The 16,908-nt window shown below is 40.2% G+C and overlaps 1 protein-coding gene across 7 annotated transcripts in view; it reads left to right on the top strand.

The window, feature by feature from the left end:
• tnr (tenascin R (restrictin, janusin)) overlaps nucleotides 1–16,908 on the top strand; it is a 194,837-nt gene that overhangs the window by 111,587 nt on the left and 66,342 nt on the right. For 5 of the 7 annotated variants that reach the window (XM_040021759.1, XM_040021758.1, XM_040021761.1 and 2 more), the window contains 6 exons: nucleotides 2,114–2,237; nucleotides 6,513–6,735; nucleotides 6,889–6,989; nucleotides 9,067–9,229; nucleotides 9,308–9,454; nucleotides 10,063–10,539. In XM_040021759.1, coding sequence (XP_039877693.1) covers nucleotides 2,124–2,237; nucleotides 6,513–6,735; nucleotides 6,889–6,989; nucleotides 9,067–9,229; nucleotides 9,308–9,454; nucleotides 10,063–10,539 — 1,225 coding nt within the window. In that variant the 5' untranslated portion in view covers nucleotides 2,114–2,123. The remainder of the gene's footprint in view (nucleotides 1–2,113; nucleotides 2,238–6,512; nucleotides 6,736–6,888; nucleotides 6,990–9,066; nucleotides 9,230–9,307; nucleotides 9,455–10,062; nucleotides 10,540–16,908) is intronic. The other 2 variants (XM_040021762.1, XM_040021763.1) reach the window with 1 other exon arrangement.

A 16,908-nucleotide genomic window follows, 5' to 3' on the forward strand; every position in this document is an offset into this window, starting at 1 on the left:
GTTGGTGGAATATATCAGAAACTGCTGATCCACTGGGATTTCCCCAATAAAAGCCAGTTAGCAGCAGTCCTCTGGAAGAATATGCCTTCTTGATGTTAGAGGTCAGAGGAAATGACCAGATTGATTTGAGCTGATAGGAAGCTCTGAAACCTGGACTGACAAGGTATAAAGTGTGAGTGTATATTATCTGATTAGTTACCAGAAAAGCCAAAATATTATATTGAATACGACTGCAAAATGATCCAAAAATTATATGTGTCCAAATTTTTTAAAAAAAAACCCAAAAGCAAATAAAAAAACAGGAAAGCAAATGCAGAGAGGAAGACTTGCACAGGTCAAGTACTTCAGGACTGCTTGACACATGTCATAAAGACTGTGTTAGAGAGAAAGGGAAAGACATACAACACTTGAGTGGAGGAGCCTTTGCAAATAAGAGAAAAAACAATGAGAAGAGAACAAGTCATGCTGTTTATATTATAATATCGTGGTAACGGTTGATCACGAGAGCTGCTTCCTGTCTTCCCTTTCTTAGGAACTGAATGAAATCCCTACATATGTAATGCCATTTGTCATCTTTTAAGAATGCGTCCGCCGTCCACTGAAGCTCACCAATGGCATCCATCTTTGGCTAATGGTTGTGAACAAGACAGTTCCAGTTGGCTTTGTTCATCTCACTTTGTCATCATCTTCATGCTCATCGTTTCTGTGCTGAATTCACCAGTTAAATGGCTCCAGTCTTGTCGAGCAGTAGCTCCATGCTTGAAGGGAGGTTTCAAAGTACAAAAAAGTTCCATCTCTTCACCATAAAGTGAAGAGCGCTGGTTGGAAGTCAATTTCTGCAAGGCCAAAGTCATTTTTAAAAGTGCTGGAAGCACAGTGTGGAGCGAGGCGTGCTGGAAATGGTAACATATGACCAACCATTCTCCTCCTATGGGACCGTTTTGATAAACTGTGTGCGCTGTCGTGCTTTGTGTGAATGTAGATCTTCACCACACATATAGAAAATCCCTCGCACATCTACTCAGGGTTTTTTGTCTCTGTCACAAAATGAAGGATGTGCTCAGGTAGATATGTGACTGTGTGACTAATCTTCAGTATAGAAGCAAATAGTCTGAGACACTGCGTATGCATTAATTCCAGAAAAAAAAATCATTTTCTCTGAATGAGACAACTTTAAAGGATGCTTGGCTCAAACGCACTGGGGGTCTCTCTGTTTTTCATTTATGTGCAAATACACTCATGTTTCAACATTTCCACCCTAAATGATCAAAAAAAGAAGAAGAAAAAAAGGCCTGAGCCAGTTAGGTGCGATAAGAACATTTCCATCTGTCTCTCACAAAAGGAGCCAGCTGGGAGCAATAGCCTGCTTCACCAACATGAGATTGTATTGTTGTGATAAAAGGTTTTTTGAATGCAGACAACACAGACTCGTTTTTAACTCCTTCCTTTCGCCCCCACTAACCACATATGTCTATTAAAACTTAGGGGTAATGTGCGAATATCTACGGTCGAGCATAAAATGAAAATGTGTTATTATTGTGACAAAACTAGCAGCTTTAAAATTGTGTTATTATTGTGACTAAACTAGCAGCTTTAAAATTAAGCTTCAGTTCTGTCATGTCCCTGCTGATATCTGACAGTTTGCTTCGAGCATCTGCATCAGCTGTGCGGCTTTTATTCCAGTAGTTTCCCGTTCTCCCTCTTCTGCTCAACGGAGAGGGGATTACAGCAGCATCACTCAGACCGTGTCTCTGCTGAAATCCATCTATCAACCCTCTCCCTGAGCAATATTTCTGTATTGCTCCCAAGTGGGAAGATCAAATATTTGGTATTGCACAGTGAAATCCATTCAAAGGTTCTTAGCTGACTCCATAATCCCCGGAAGAGTTTCTTTTTCTCTATAAAGCCAATTATTTCACATCAGATCAAAGGCATTTATTTATCATTTACAGCGGATAAGCTGAAGGTACTACAACTACCCATTCGCTCACGTACAGCAGACAGAGAGATGCACAGACACAGGAGTAATTCCATACTTTTCTTTTCCTGAAACCTAATTTTTAATGATTCCCTGCTTCACTTCTTTCTCTTCTACTTCTTTGCTCCTTCGCAGTTTCCAGTGGATGGTACTGTTCACTCGGGCTGTCTCCGGCATGCCGATGGCACGACAGCATCACCAGGCCAGTGTGCCCACAGCAAGCTGGATCCTGGTTTTGGCTCTGTTTCTCACTCTACAGGTGAATTAAAAAAAATATTCCTGTTGGTTTCTTTATTTGTTCTGTGTTCTGTTTTTTTCTTTTTCTTTTAATGAGTAGCACTGTTTTTTCACATTCATTGTTTATTTCCACTGAACTATTATTGGCAGTAAAGTTAATCACTTGATTCTGGGCACAAATCCACTGAAATCCTGCCCTGGCCAGTTTGAATATCGAGAAGAAATAATGAGTTCGACTGCTTGCATTTCAGTTTGTTCCAGTTTCTTCTAGAAAGTAGACTGTTTCAGTTATTAAACTCAAAGTTTCACAGTTGACTGTCTTAGTTAATGTTGTGTTTGTCGAGCTTTCTGCTCCCGCGTTACACTTGTGCAGTTTTCTGTAATAAACAACAAAAAGAGGTTGAAATTCTCAGTGAAAGAGGTAGAAAGAGTGCGACAAAAGCAAGCTCCTCTTTTTCTTTTTTCCTTGACAGTGACAGCTGTCCCTGACATCTGCAGCTAGCTACCTAATTAAGCTAATGTTCTCTCCACCAGTTAGTAACTGACATCTTTTTTCCTTTCTCAGATTTCTTTTTAAAGAAAACGCTTTTTTGTATTTATTTGAGAGCTACAAACACAATACAGTGTTTAAGGATGAGGCTAAACCTGTATGGTCAAGTAAAACGTAGGCATCCTCGACAACATTTGACAACCTCCCCTGTACTCTCAATGAGTTTTCACAGTTCACTATATGTCAAAAAAGATATGGTTTGACAACCATTAGAACAGATTGCTGGTTTTTCGAAGGGTAGCCCTAATAAGCTGTATAGGCAGAGATCACATTCACTAACTTAGAACAGAATAGAATAAAATAGAATTATGGGACAGGTATCCAAGGGGAAAAAACTTAAGACATGTTGCTATCATTCTTCAGTAAAGATGTAAGACATGTTCCAGTAATAGCTGTTTGATTTGTATTACCAAGATATGTTTTGTCAAACAGTTTGCTTTCTTTTAATTCTGTCCACTTGTTAAGTTTGACATCATTAGCTATGTCCGGGTACAAACCCTCCTTCAGTTCAGTAATAACCGAGATACTGAGGCACTGGGAAAGTGGTCCAAATTCTTTCAACTTCAATAAAATCATCAGTGTGGCTGTTCTGCCAGGTGTAACAATAAATTTTAACAGCATCCATGAAAAAGAGGATTTAGAAGTTTTAGTTAGCAGGACGTTAGCTTGCTAGTTTCAGTGCAAAGATAATACACCATGTTCTGACCCTTGGTGTTCCTAAAAAGCTAAAATGTACAGCTCTTCTACAAGTTTGGATGTAAACAAAGACAAAAGACTAAATAGCAGGGTTAGTGGTTGGGCAAGTTTATATATAATGATACCTAGTGGCTAGCTGCAGAGCTATCATTAGGCTAATATAAACACTACAGGGAGTGCAGAATTATTAGGCAAGTTGTATTTTTGAGGAATAATTTTATTATTGAACAACAACCATGTTCTCAATGAACCCAAAAAACTCATTAATATCAAAGCTGAATGTTTTTGGAAGTAGTTTTTAGTTTGTTTTTAGTTTTAGCTATTTTAGGGGGATATCTGTGTGTGCAGGTGACTATTACTGTGCATAATTATTAGGCAACTTAACAAAAAACAAATATATACCCATTTCAATTATTTATTTTTTACCAGTGAAACCAATATAACATCTCCACATTCACAAATATACATTTCTGACATTCAAAAACAAAACAAAAACAAATCAGCGACCAATATAGCCACCTTTCTTTGCAAGGACACTCAAAAGCCTGCCATCCATGGATTCTGTCGGTGTTTTGATCTGTTCACCATCAACATTGCGTGCAGCAGCAACCACAGCCTCCCAGACACTGTTCAGAGAGGTGTACTGTTTTCCCTCCTTGTAAATCTCACATTTGATGATGGACCACAGGTTCTCAATGGGGTTCAGATCAGGTGAACAAGGTGGCCATGTCATTAGTTTTTCTTCTTTTATACCCTTTCTTGCCAGCCACGCTGTGGAGTACTTGGACGCGTGTGATGGAGCATTGTCCTGCATGAAAATCATATTTTTCTTGAAGGATGCAGACTTCTTCCTGTACCACTGCTTGAAGAAGGTGTCTTCCAGAAACTGGCAGTAGGACTGGGAGTTGAGCTTGACTCCATCCTCAACCCGAAAAGGCCCCACAAGCTCATCTTTGATGGTACCAGCCCAAACCAGTACTCCACCTCCACCTTGCTGGCGTCTGAGTCGGACTGGAGCTCTCTACCCTTTACCAATCCAGCCACGGGCCCATCCATCTGGCCCATCAAGACTCACTCTCATTTCATCAGTCCATAAAACCTTAGAAAAACCAGTCTTGAGATATTTCTTGGCCCAGTCTTGACGTTTCAGCTTGTGTGTCTTGTTCAGTGGTGGTCGTCTTTCAGCCTTTCTTACCTTGGCCATGTCTCTGAGTATTGCACACCTTGTGCTTTTGGGCACTCCAGTGATGTTGCAGCTCTGAAATATGGCCAAACTGGTGGCAAGTGGCATCTTGGCAGCTGCACGCTTGACTTTTCTCAGTTCATGGGCAGTTATTTTGCGCCTTGGTTTTTCCACACGCTTCTTGCGACCCTGTTGACTATTTTGAATGAAACGCTTGATTGTTCGATGATCACGCTTCAGAAGCTTTGCAATTTTGAGACTGCTGCATCCCTCTGCAAGATATCTCACTATTTTTGACTTTTCTGAGCCTGTCAAGTCCTTCTTTTGACCCGTTTTGCCAAAGGAAAGGACGTTGCCTAATAATTATGCACACCTGATATAGGGTGTTGATGTCATTAGACCACACCCCTTCTCATTACAGAGATGCACATCACCTAATATGCTTAATTGGTAGTAGGCTTTCGAGCTTGGAGTAAGACAACATGCATGAAGAGGATGATGTGGACAAAATACTCATTTGCCTAATAATTCTGCACTCCCTGTATAGCGCAGGGAACATGTAACATTTTACCTCAATAAAATTTAATGCTTAGGGTTTCTGATGGGCAGAGACACGATCATGTGGGAAACTTCAGCCAAGAGAGCATCTGAGATTATCAGTCCATAACATGGGAACTGAAATATTAGACTGAGAGTGATTTTTTTTTAAATGTTTTAAAAAATTTGATGTGAGCTTTTAGAATGTAGCTTAAAGGTGTGCTGCACATGGACAGGGATAATAAAAAGGAAGGTCACTAATTATTTTGAGGGGATCTGTTTCATTAAATAAGACAAGACACTAAGCAGTACAACACAATAAAAAGAAGACAGCCTCAGTCAACGTATAGCTGACTTGGGCTGATGTGCCACCACTTAACAAGCAGATAGATGAATACACTTTTCTGAGAAGTGTCTATGCTTTTGGCAAATGCACTCTGTGACTCTTAAATAATGGTCAAGTTGAAATAAACTATAGATAGAAAAGTAATCACCAAAAACTTACTAACATGTAGTCTGTATTTAACCAGTTATTGTGGGCCAATATTACTGGCCACTATTAGCTATTTGCCAATATGTTACAACGTGTTGCTGTTGCAGTTAGGCCACCAGAGGACACTTTGCAACCTGCCTGTTGGCAAATCGCCACAACTACCAGCTGATAACAGATGTTAGTGAAATCCTAAAAGTCCTATATTATCAAGCTATAGCTAATAGCATGATAGTGTGATAGCACTGACAAAAATATTAGTTTATTGATTAATTGGCTACAGCAGAATATATACAGGTGTACAGCTACTGTGCCATGTGGAAGCATTTTGAGAAATATATGCTACATACTGTACCATTTGCTGTGCTACTGAGGGAATGAGTTTAACAAACAGTTAATTGTGTAGATAGGTGCAGTTACTCTATACTAAGAGCTCATCCAGTAGAGTTCAAATGTACCTGCTTCAGGCTGTATTTTTTTTCTTATCATTCCCTTTCTGCTTCAAATATTACTTCTTTATTAAATGTCAGTAATTCTCCAAATTCTCTGCCTCACACGCCGGGAGTGCAAGCTGAAAACACTAAACTGTCACCACAGAATTTTGAAAATGACCCAATTTTTTCATGTGAAAATTGTTTTGTCAGTGTTGCAGCCAGTGAGAAAATCTTTCATATACTGTATATTAGTGTCATCTTGTTTTGTGTCCCCTGGGTTCCTCTCTAAGTTTTCACTCTATCATTTTGTAAACAGAAGGTATCAGAAAAAAACAATTGGAAGCCTCTGAGTACAAACCACGTGTCCTGGTTTTTGTTTTTTTGTTTCATTTTGTGTCTCACTCCAGGGTGCCGCTCATGCTGCTCCATCAGGAGACAACAGGCTGGTTCGTACCACCAGAGTGAGGAGGCAGACCCCAGGGGGGGATCTGCTCCCCTCCGACTCCTCAGCCAACCAGACCCTGCAGGAGCAACCTTTGGTCTTTAACCACGTCTATAACATTAACGTACCCTTGGAGTCTCTATGCTCTGTTGACTTGGACACCTCTGCACCATCAGGCCCAGGGGACGGTGAGGATCGATTTCTGGTCCTGCGCGTGCGCGCGCACACACACACACACACACACACACAAACACACACACACAAACACACACACACACAAACACACACACACACACAAGCCTTTAAGAAGTTTTTGAGACTTGTTCTTTTTACTATCATAGGTTCTCGTGCTGAGTTGGGATCCAGACCTTCTGTAGAGGGTCCAGTGGATCCAAATGGAGCAACAGAATACACAGAGCAAACACTGGATGCTGAGAGCCAGGTGGGTGCTTCAACAGTGTTTTATTTGTGTGTAATTAGCATTAAAATTTTGGAAGAGCTACGAGACGTGAAGAGACTTCTTGGGTTGAATTAAATGATCTAATGTGAAAAGATATGATACGAAAGAGTTTAATGGGGACGTTTTTGCCAGAGTTAATTAAAACAAAAAAGCAATCAAAAAAATCTCTGTTTATCTCATACTGGGCCTTGTTGCAGCCCCTGATTGCAGCTCCTCTCCCTGTAAGGTCGCCCTCCTTTTAGGCAGTATTTTCCTGATTGGCTGCCCCTTGTAAATAATAAAACTGAACAGCAGGTAAGTGGGGCTTCTTCCTGAGATGACCTTATTAAAGTTACCACCTCTCTTCAGATTCAGGTTAGGAATAAAAAAACTGCCATGAATGTTTAGCATGAAGCCAAAGCATTTGACTCACAGGGATTACGTAGTGTATATGCCAACCTCATTACTTTAAACTATGTCCTGTTTAATGACAATCCAGTTGTAACAGTTAATGTGGGACAGAACCTTAATAGTTGCCTTTATTACGATTCAGCGCTCTCCAACAAGAGTGCAAACAGGTGAATTTTAAATTGTATCTGGGCACATAATCCTCCACTTCTCTGTCTGGGTTTTGTTGTTCCTCTTTTAAACTGGGTTTGACAAATCCAGTCAAAGTGAAGCTGTCAAACTGAAAACTTTTGTTCTGCAGTGAGATTCTGGTAATGGAGAGCACGAGGGACAGGTGGTTAGGATGTAGATGGTCTGGGTGGGTGAAAAGAAGCTGGATCCAGACAGCGAGCACTACAGCTTAAAACGGCTTTATTTACAAAAACAGATCAACAACATCACAAGACATGAACATACAAAGAAAGCATGACAAAGCCAAAACAAACAGGATAGAAGGGGGGTAGATGGTAGGGTAACTGGCGTGTAAAAGAGTGTGACGCATACTACACTCAAGGCTGTGTGAGTGTGATTAATTACATCACACATGACCAAGATGGGTTAAGGATGAACGAGTACTAATAACAACAACAATGTCATCTATGATAAAAATGATCAGAATCCTAAGATTGGAATAAAATAAATGAATTAATATTTATATATATATATAGTTAATTATTTAAGTTAATTAAAGTAATTAAATGGCAATACTAATAAAGAAAAGGAAGGGGGTTGTTGAGAAACTCTAGGAATGGAAGGGAAAAAAATAGATGGCCAGACATTAATAACTTTGTCACGATGGATCTGTTCCCTATCTGTATTTGTCCTTTAAATGTGGCCTTCATTTACGTCTCACCTGGACACCTCTAAAGCTTTATGATCATCCATGAATTATATTTGTTTCTAAATGATTCTACACAAGCACACACAAGGTAAGAAGTCATATAATTAGTGCTATTTCAGGCTTTGGAGCATGAAATGCAGCTCAACAGTCTTTGCCGACTCATCCATTATAAATAATTAGAAGTTTAAAAAGCTAGAATGAAAACGTGACAATGTGAAAAAACATTTCATAATGTGAACACGGCAGCTCAGAGTGATAGACCTACAGAGAATTATCACCCAAATCCACAGCTTCCCTGGGTTTACAGAGCTTATAGCTAGTCTAGCTTATCTTCTAGCGATTTGGCCAACAACTCTTTTGGTAAGCTCCCGTCATTCTCATAGCATTGATTTTTTGCTGCAGCAGGCAACTGTTTTTGGGGAATAAAGCTCTAAAAACCCACTCTACCTGCTCAGCATTAAACAGCAGAGCTGGCAACTATCTGGTGAATACAGCAGAGACTTTTTTGCAGCTAAAGAGACAGCTATTTACATCAGGAGAGAGAAGCACAAAAACAGAGCTAAAAGGGTGAATCACAGAGCTATCTGTGGAAGCCATGAGCACGACTCCCAATGAATGATAATGTTTCTAAGCACCTCTTGGTTGTGTAATAAAAACACCTTGAAAGGAGATATTTGTGTGTGCATATACTCGGGATTTCCTCAAGATGTTAATTAAAGATGCATTTCTACTTCATGGTGACTCTTTTATCTAATGGATGCACTTAGTTGTCAAAATGTTCTCCTTGTTTAGGTGACATTTACACACCGCATCAATATCCCCAAAGCAGCGTGCGGTTGTCCAGCAACGGCCACAATCCAGCAGCTTGCCACCAGGGTGGAGATGCTAGAGAGAGAGGTTTCCATGCTCAGAGCTCAGTGTGGATCCGGATGCTGCGGGGAGAGCTCGGCCATGGGTGAGTACTTTTTAACACTGACAACAAATACTATAGACAAACTTGTAGAATGTAGTTTTTGTCTATAAATCCCCTCAGCATCTGTACAAACAGACCGTGGTGTTGCAGAGAGCTTTTTGAGGCAAAGATGTAAAGAAACAAGACTGCGTTATGAAAAGAATTACATGAACTGTAAACCAGGCAGAAAAGAAAAGACAGACGGCAGTAAAATATTGATGCTGGAAGGTGGGTTTTCTTCTTCTTCTTCTTCCTCTTTTTGTCTTGCTCACAGTCTGAAATGTGTGGAGAAACCTTTGTTACTGGCAAAAATGTGTTGTCTATTCAAGAGATGCTGCCATTATAATATGAGGGGACTGCAACTGATAGAGTTACAGAATTTATTATGGCTAAAGGATTTGCTCCATTGACACCATCCCCCCCGTCAAATATTTTCTGAAAACGCTCCATCTCCACTGTGAGAATATGATTATCTCCAGCAGTCACGATCAGAATCAGAAAGAGGATGAAATGTTTAGCCTGCGAGAGCAATGGGAGGATGGGAAAGGCAAAGTAGAAAAAGTTGGAGTATTTTAGATTTAACTACTGTTTCTTTAATCAGAGCTGTTTGACAACATTGACTAAATGATAACTGATTGGTTCTTACTTTTTATTCTATACTGAATTGATATGTTTCTTCAAATATGCTATGTATTTCATGGTGGTTACTTGAGGTAGGTATCACAAAATGCACAAAGTAATGTGACCCTAACTTTTCAAACTCCCGCTTTAAAGATGTGTGTGTGGGAGGTTTTGTACTTGAATCAAGTACTCAGCGATTCAATCTGTCTTTTCAGGCCGTTTGGACTTTGTCCCAGGCTGCAGCAACCACGGCAGCTTCAGCTTCGATATGTGCAGCTGCATCTGCGAGGAAGGGTGGACCGGCAAAAACTGCTCCGAGCCTCGCTGCCCAAATGACTGCTCCGGTCAAGGGGTGTGTGTTGAAGGGGAGTGCGTGTGCGACCGTGACTTTGGAGGTGACAACTGTTCGGAGCCGCGCTGCCCTTCGGACTGCTCGGGCCGCGGATTGTGCATCGATGGGGAGTGCGTTTGTGAGGAGTCGTTCACAGGCGAAGACTGCATGGTCGGAAGGTGTCTCAACGACTGCTCGGACCAGGGGCTGTGCATAAACGGGACGTGCCAGTGCCGACCTGGGTATGTGGGTGAGGACTGCTCGCTCGTCTACTGTGCAAACAACTGCAGCAAGAAGGGAATCTGCAAGGAGGGCTTCTGCGTCTGTCAGGATGGATATGCTGGAGATGACTGCAACTCTGGTAGGCTGCTAATTTTGATCTTCCACTGATCGCTTTGATCGTCTGCCTGTTGGCAAGTACCAAAAGCAGTTGGTCTGACGTTTGTGGTTCTACTTCCTAGAGCAGAAACTCTTGGAGAAGGAGATGTCTTTCTTAACACTTGGTATCAGTGTGACCAGGATCATACACTCAGAACAGAAATCCAGTCTAAGCAGATTTTATAGCAACACTGCGTGACCCACAGACAGATTAGACTGAATTCTTTACAAATGAGGCATGTTTTTTATGGAATTGTAGCTAAAATGTTTAATAGAGTGACTCTATTCGGTCTTTAAGTGATGACGTAATGAGTCCTGCTTCCGGGCCCAAACTACTCTGCCTTTAATAAGGCTTTTGTGTTTTTTACATGTTTTAATGCTTTGTATCTTGTTCTATTTAATCTCAACAAGGCCCTAAAAACAGTCTGTGATCACTGTCGGCCTCTCTCGGTTTTTATTACCGCTAAGCTCAGTTTTTAAAACCTTACGATGTAACTACAGCTCAGCCCATGCAGCAGTATGTTGATAACTAACCTTGTATTGTGGATGGATTATCTCAGTTCTCCCGACTGAAGTTCAGTCCAGTTACAGCAGGGGTTGGCAACCCTAGGCACGCGTGCCACAGTTGGCACTGTGTGGCACAGTTGGCGGTCTTTCTCAGACTTACTGCACCAAAAAATTGTTTGAGGCAATGACTGATTGCGTGGGGTCGCAGAACTAGTCCTTGTCTCCAAAACAACCATTTCAGAGGAACAAGAATCAACTTCAGTGTACAGACAATCTGTAAACAGTGTTTCCTGAGTGTACCATGATAAAGTTTTCCTCTTTAAGTTCTGGTTATGTATCTCATAACCATGCTTGATGTGACATGTTTCAGACGAGTATCTTTATAAAGAGGATATCAGTGTTATTTCTATAGAGATCTAAAAAAAAAAAAAAGAAAGAAAGAAAAATAAGAAATTGTCTCTTGTTAAAAACAAACTACCAGCAGTAGATATTTTTAGTCACTATTTTACATCCAGCTAGAGATTTTACAAGTCCTACATATTTGCCCCACATACAGCTAGGGCTGCAACTTCATTGTTATTCAGTTAATTAATTAAATTACCTGAAGGCCATCACAATTTCCCTGAGCCCAAAGAAACAGCAATATCAGTTATCGGTCATTAAACCTAAAGATGTAAATCTTACAGTTTTATATAAAGCAGTGGAAAACTGCAAAACATCACATTTAAGAGGCTTTTTGTTCTTATTTGACTAAAACAGTGATCAAATATGTGCGTGATTCACTTTCAGAATTCTGTCTTAAATGTATTAACTGACTGCTTCCACATTAAGTGGAACATAACACAGAAACTTAAAGCTTCCTGTAAATACCCAGTACTATCTGTGATTGCCGCAGAGAGCTTGCATGAACACGTGCACGAACAAAGGAGGTTGTTAATGCAACAACCTAGTGCAGTGTTTGGATAGGAAGTAGACTTCACAGGTTTGAAAGCACACCTGAAAAATAAACCCATCTGTGCTTCAAATGGAGGTGGTGGGGTGCCTGACTTGCTGGACAGCCAAAGGTGTAACAGCATTCATTTGTCAAAAGTCACATTCATCTGGGGGAGAGCTGTCATATTAGCCGCAGCTACGATGGTTTTTTGAGCCGCTTTTGTTCAAAGCCAGCTCTCCACGCCAAAATATCAGATCCTCCTCTGCCATTTAAGAGGCCTGTCAACGTGGTGACGGATGGGGACAGACAGAAGAGCGAGTGATAGAAAGGCAGGGATGCAAAATCATATTACTAAGGCGTCTCGGTCCTACCCCACCCATTTAATATCTACACCAAGTGAGGGAGACCGAATTGCCTATTTCTTTGTAATTAGAGACCAAAATAGGCAGCGCTTGTAGGGGATAGTTTGCTGAATACAAAACGAAGCAGTTCAATTACCGGAGAATTGTAGGGTGACAGGCTTAAGCGTTTCACGTTATCACAAACTGGAGAAAGCGGCATGTATTTTTGCTTCAATAATGGTGGCCTATATTCTCCCACTACGAGAAATAATGGAGGTTGTTGAATTTAAATTGGATGTTTCAGGCGTGCAGTAAGAAATAGTATATCTTTACATAAAAATACATTCCCCCCAAAAAGCCAAAATCAGCTGGAGGAGAGTGACATTCAGCCATACAGCAGAAGTGCTCCACGATCATTTCTATGAGTCCCGACGCCACTGTGGAGAAACAGTGACACTCTTGCTTTGTTGACATCCTTTGAGTGCTGCAGTGGTGACAACTGACATTTACATTTCTCATCATATCAGCGCTATGATAAAGCTTCGGGGCCCGGGCCTCACCGCTTACCCGACCTGCGCGTGACGGTCGTGGATCCTCATTTCGAGGATGTTGACAGGTTAGAACAGCCGCAGAGCCTGCGTGGTGGGAGTTGTGGTTCGAGAAGCTGCCGCAGCACGTCATCTAACATTTCCAGGCAAGAGGAAGCATGTTGCTGTATGAGTGTGAAAAAAATTCACTCTTATTGACATCATACAAGCAAAATTACATCACCTTTTGCTGTACTTTTAATATTAAGGGCTGCTGCTGCTGGCTTTATGCGCCATAACTGTAATAGCTTTATTATGCCATTAAACTATATGAATATTATAGATTTTAAAAAATATATATAAACATTTTAATGGATGTGTGTTGTAAAAGGACAAAGTGGAAGCCACATGTATAGATTTTATTTTTTAGAGTTAGGCGCTGTGGTCTGCTTATAGATATTGTTTCCTTGTTTTATTGCCCCATTCAGCATCAGTCAGTTTTATGGCTTCATGAGTCAAAAGCATGGCCTTGTTACTTACAGCAGCCCAGGTTAAAACAAGCCTACTGTTAAAAGACTAGCTTTGCTCCATACAATTATATTATGATTAACAGCTCGAGCGATTTTGGCAGGAATGTGACACTCGCCTCATCGCACAGTAATGCATTGTCACAATCGGCTGACAGCTGTGCGGGTGGGTTTTTTTTCACGTGTTGCTTTCACGGACAGCCTCAGCAGGGTGAGAACATACATCGTTATTATGGTTTTGACTGAAACTGTGTTTCAGCTTGTTTGTTTTTTTTAGCTCTTTTTGTTTGTGCAACACAAAATTATTATTTGTATCTCTATCAATGACTATTGTAAAAAGAACACAAAAGAAACTTTTTGTGCTTGTTGTTTATTTTTTTTTATTCAGCATTGTCTGTGTTGGCAGTTATCACATTTCAGCTGGTAGTCACGCCTGTGATTCATGATTATCAGGCTTTGTGAGTCTGATAACTCAGTCTGTTTAACTTCAGCTTGATTTATTATTGAGATATTGGTTTGTTTGGATCATTCAAAGTGCAGCAGTAAGTCTTTTACTCTGAGCCAGAGGAAGAAAACAATCTTGTACTGTATCTTCAAAATATCTGTCTTGATTTGCTTCCTAAAAGTCATCTGTCCTTTCTTTTCCACCCAACAGAAATTCCAAAATATTATAATTAACAGTAAAACATTCAGTTTAGTCATTTAAGCGTGATTTATATGAAAAATTCCATTACACATAGCAGCCTGAAGGTAAGTTCCTTCTCTGATGATGCACTGACCTTCGCTGTGTGCTTAAGTTGTACCATCGGGGTCTTAGTTCGGTGGATACTGCTATATCTGCCTATAATAGCATACTGATTAGACTTAATGAGACTTAAACACTCCAGGCAAGATTCTTCAACAACCTTCAGCAACTTGCCCTTTCTCAAGCAAACATTCAGAAGAATACAAGCTGAAGAAGACAAAAACCTTGAGCATTTTAATTAGTTCATGTGATTCAAGCAGTGTACTTTGAAATATGTGATTTATGTTGCGGATCGTTTTAAGACGGGCGATTAGTTCCTAACAGCGCAAAGCTATTAGTAAACTTTGCCATCCAAGGTTGGTTGGTGCTGCCTGTCATTCACTCTTGGTTTTTCACCAACTAGAAATGTTGATGGGATGTCTGAATGCACCAATCCTCTGTTAGACCACTCATCAGGGTAAATAAAATTAACCAAAAACTTTATACCCAACTTAATTGTTTGATAGTGAGCTTTTACATGGCCACATAGTGAAATAATATTTAATACTGTTGACAGACTTTTCTGAGTAACCTTGTTAATCACTCTACCCCTGACCTTCTGCTGTACTTACAGTACTGTGCAAAAGTCTTGAGCCATCCTTCATTTAGATACTTTTAGAAAATTTGGTTCTTTGCTTAGTTGTATATATAGACACAGTTGTTTATACCTTGAGCTGGAGTGGTTCTTGAGTTTTTCATAGGTCAGTGTTAAGTGGCATAAGGAGCAGAACAGCATTCCTCTAAAAATGTTCAGGTACTAGGAGTGGACTAAAAATGAGTGAAAAAGTAGGCAACAACCAAAGGAAATCAGAAACTCTGGAGAACTACAGCCCAAGACCACTTTGAAATGTCCGAAGAAAGTCTGGCTTCTTGGAAGGAAAATATCAAGAAATGAGGTGTGGCTTGAGACCTTTGCATAGTATTGTATGTCTTTGCTTTCGAGGAGTTCATCCATTCGTCTCTTGCATGACCTTATTCAGTCACTATTCTTTTGTCCCGTGGATTATTGCCCCTTCTTTGATTTATCATTCCCTTTATATACCTGACAAGTTGAACTGACGAAATAAATCTCGTTAAGTGAATGCTGCAGGATTTGTCCCTCTGTTCTGAAATGATCTAGCCACTGTACAGGATGGGCCCATCTGTCGAGCGCGTGAGAAAGTGCTGGAAAATTCTACCCAAGGGTTCCCGGTGGGGGATTCACTGATCGGCTGTAGTGTCCTGTATCACAGGGGTGGGGAGAGTTTTGTTTTTCACACCATCACAATTCTCCTTTATCTCCTTCTCTCTTTCATCCTTTTTGGTCTAGTTTACTTTTAGTTGTTTTTCAGTGTTAAATTATTTATTTTTCTCCAGCAGATCTCTTTCTCTTCTTCTGTGTCTTCTGTGCATCCAGCCCATCCTACAGTTTTTTTTTTCCCCAAGTCAAACTGTTTGTATCATCTGTCTTGTCTCACCTCCTTTATGTCCTTCACTCGTCTCCCCCTCCCCTTTTGTTGTGTTTGCCTGTGGGAGTTGTGGACGGTCTTTCTTTATGGCTCCACATTTGCATTCAGCACCACCTCTTAGGTTTACGACCTGATGATCTCAAGTTCAGGATTTCTTGCACCCAGCACTGGTATCTTTTACTGGCTGGGATTCGCTTTAACGATGCAATCTGTTCAAATATGAGATGGGTGTAATAAGCTGTCTCTAAGTATGACAGGCTACCTGGCTAACATCTGTCTCTAATCACAGTGTCTAAACTAACAGAGCACTATTTAGGCGTGACTTCAGGATAATTAAAACACAAACAAAAGTTTTAAATATAATAATTACTGCCTACCTTATGGGTAAGAACATTTTCATAACCAAGATCTTAATAATCTATAAATATATTTTCTACTCATACTCCATTACCACAAAATAGGTTCGCCACTCGATGATGATGATGTCTTGTCAGCCTGCGTGAAATGCACGGGTGGTGGTATGAGGCAAAAATGTAAAAAAATAAATAAAAGCTTCTGACCTTTAGCCAAGTCCCGCCCCTGTCGGGTGCTGCTCCAGCACCCAGCGTGTCAATTTATGGCATTTTCAACTGTCAATGAGAGACATTCCAAAGGAAATAATAGTAAATCTCTGAAATGAATGAGAGAAAGCACTTGTACTGGGAAGCCACATTCACTATTTAATTTATCAGCTGAATATTTTGAAACAGTATATGTGATTTGCAGGTTTCATTTGCACACATTCTGAATTTCCCCCTCTTCTGAAAGCTCAACATGCCTAGTTACTATTGCTTAACATTAAATCAAACTGTGGCTTTGCAACGGTCCAATTGGATGCATGAAATTTGGTCATACTAGCTGTACAACCTATTTGTATGCATATAGCTCAATAAGCAGTGGAGCATGTGCACTTTCTTAATTACATCACTGCTTTCTTTAAAAAAAAAAAAAAAAAAAACATTAAATTGAGATATTATCTCACACAAAGCAAAAAACAGTTAATAGCCAATTTGGTGAAAAAAGCTGTAACTCACTGTAAGGATGTAATGGGCCAGAAAAAAGGAGTGCATCACAGCTTCCCATGGATCATCAGTTTTTTAAAATTTCTTCAGTGTCAGTGTATTTAATGCTGTTAGTTTAACATATCTGACGTTAGATTGGAAAAAGAGAAATTGCATACTTAATGTTCTAAAATCTAAACAAATACAGGCTAAATAGCAGAGTACCAAAGACCGTGATTAATGA

The sequence above is a fragment of the Simochromis diagramma genome, unplaced genomic scaffold (genome assembly GCF_900408965.1).
Source record: "Simochromis diagramma unplaced genomic scaffold, fSimDia1.1 OVJJ01000205.1, whole genome shotgun sequence".
In the NCBI taxonomy this organism is placed as follows: domain Eukaryota; kingdom Metazoa; phylum Chordata; class Actinopteri; order Cichliformes; family Cichlidae; genus Simochromis; species Simochromis diagramma.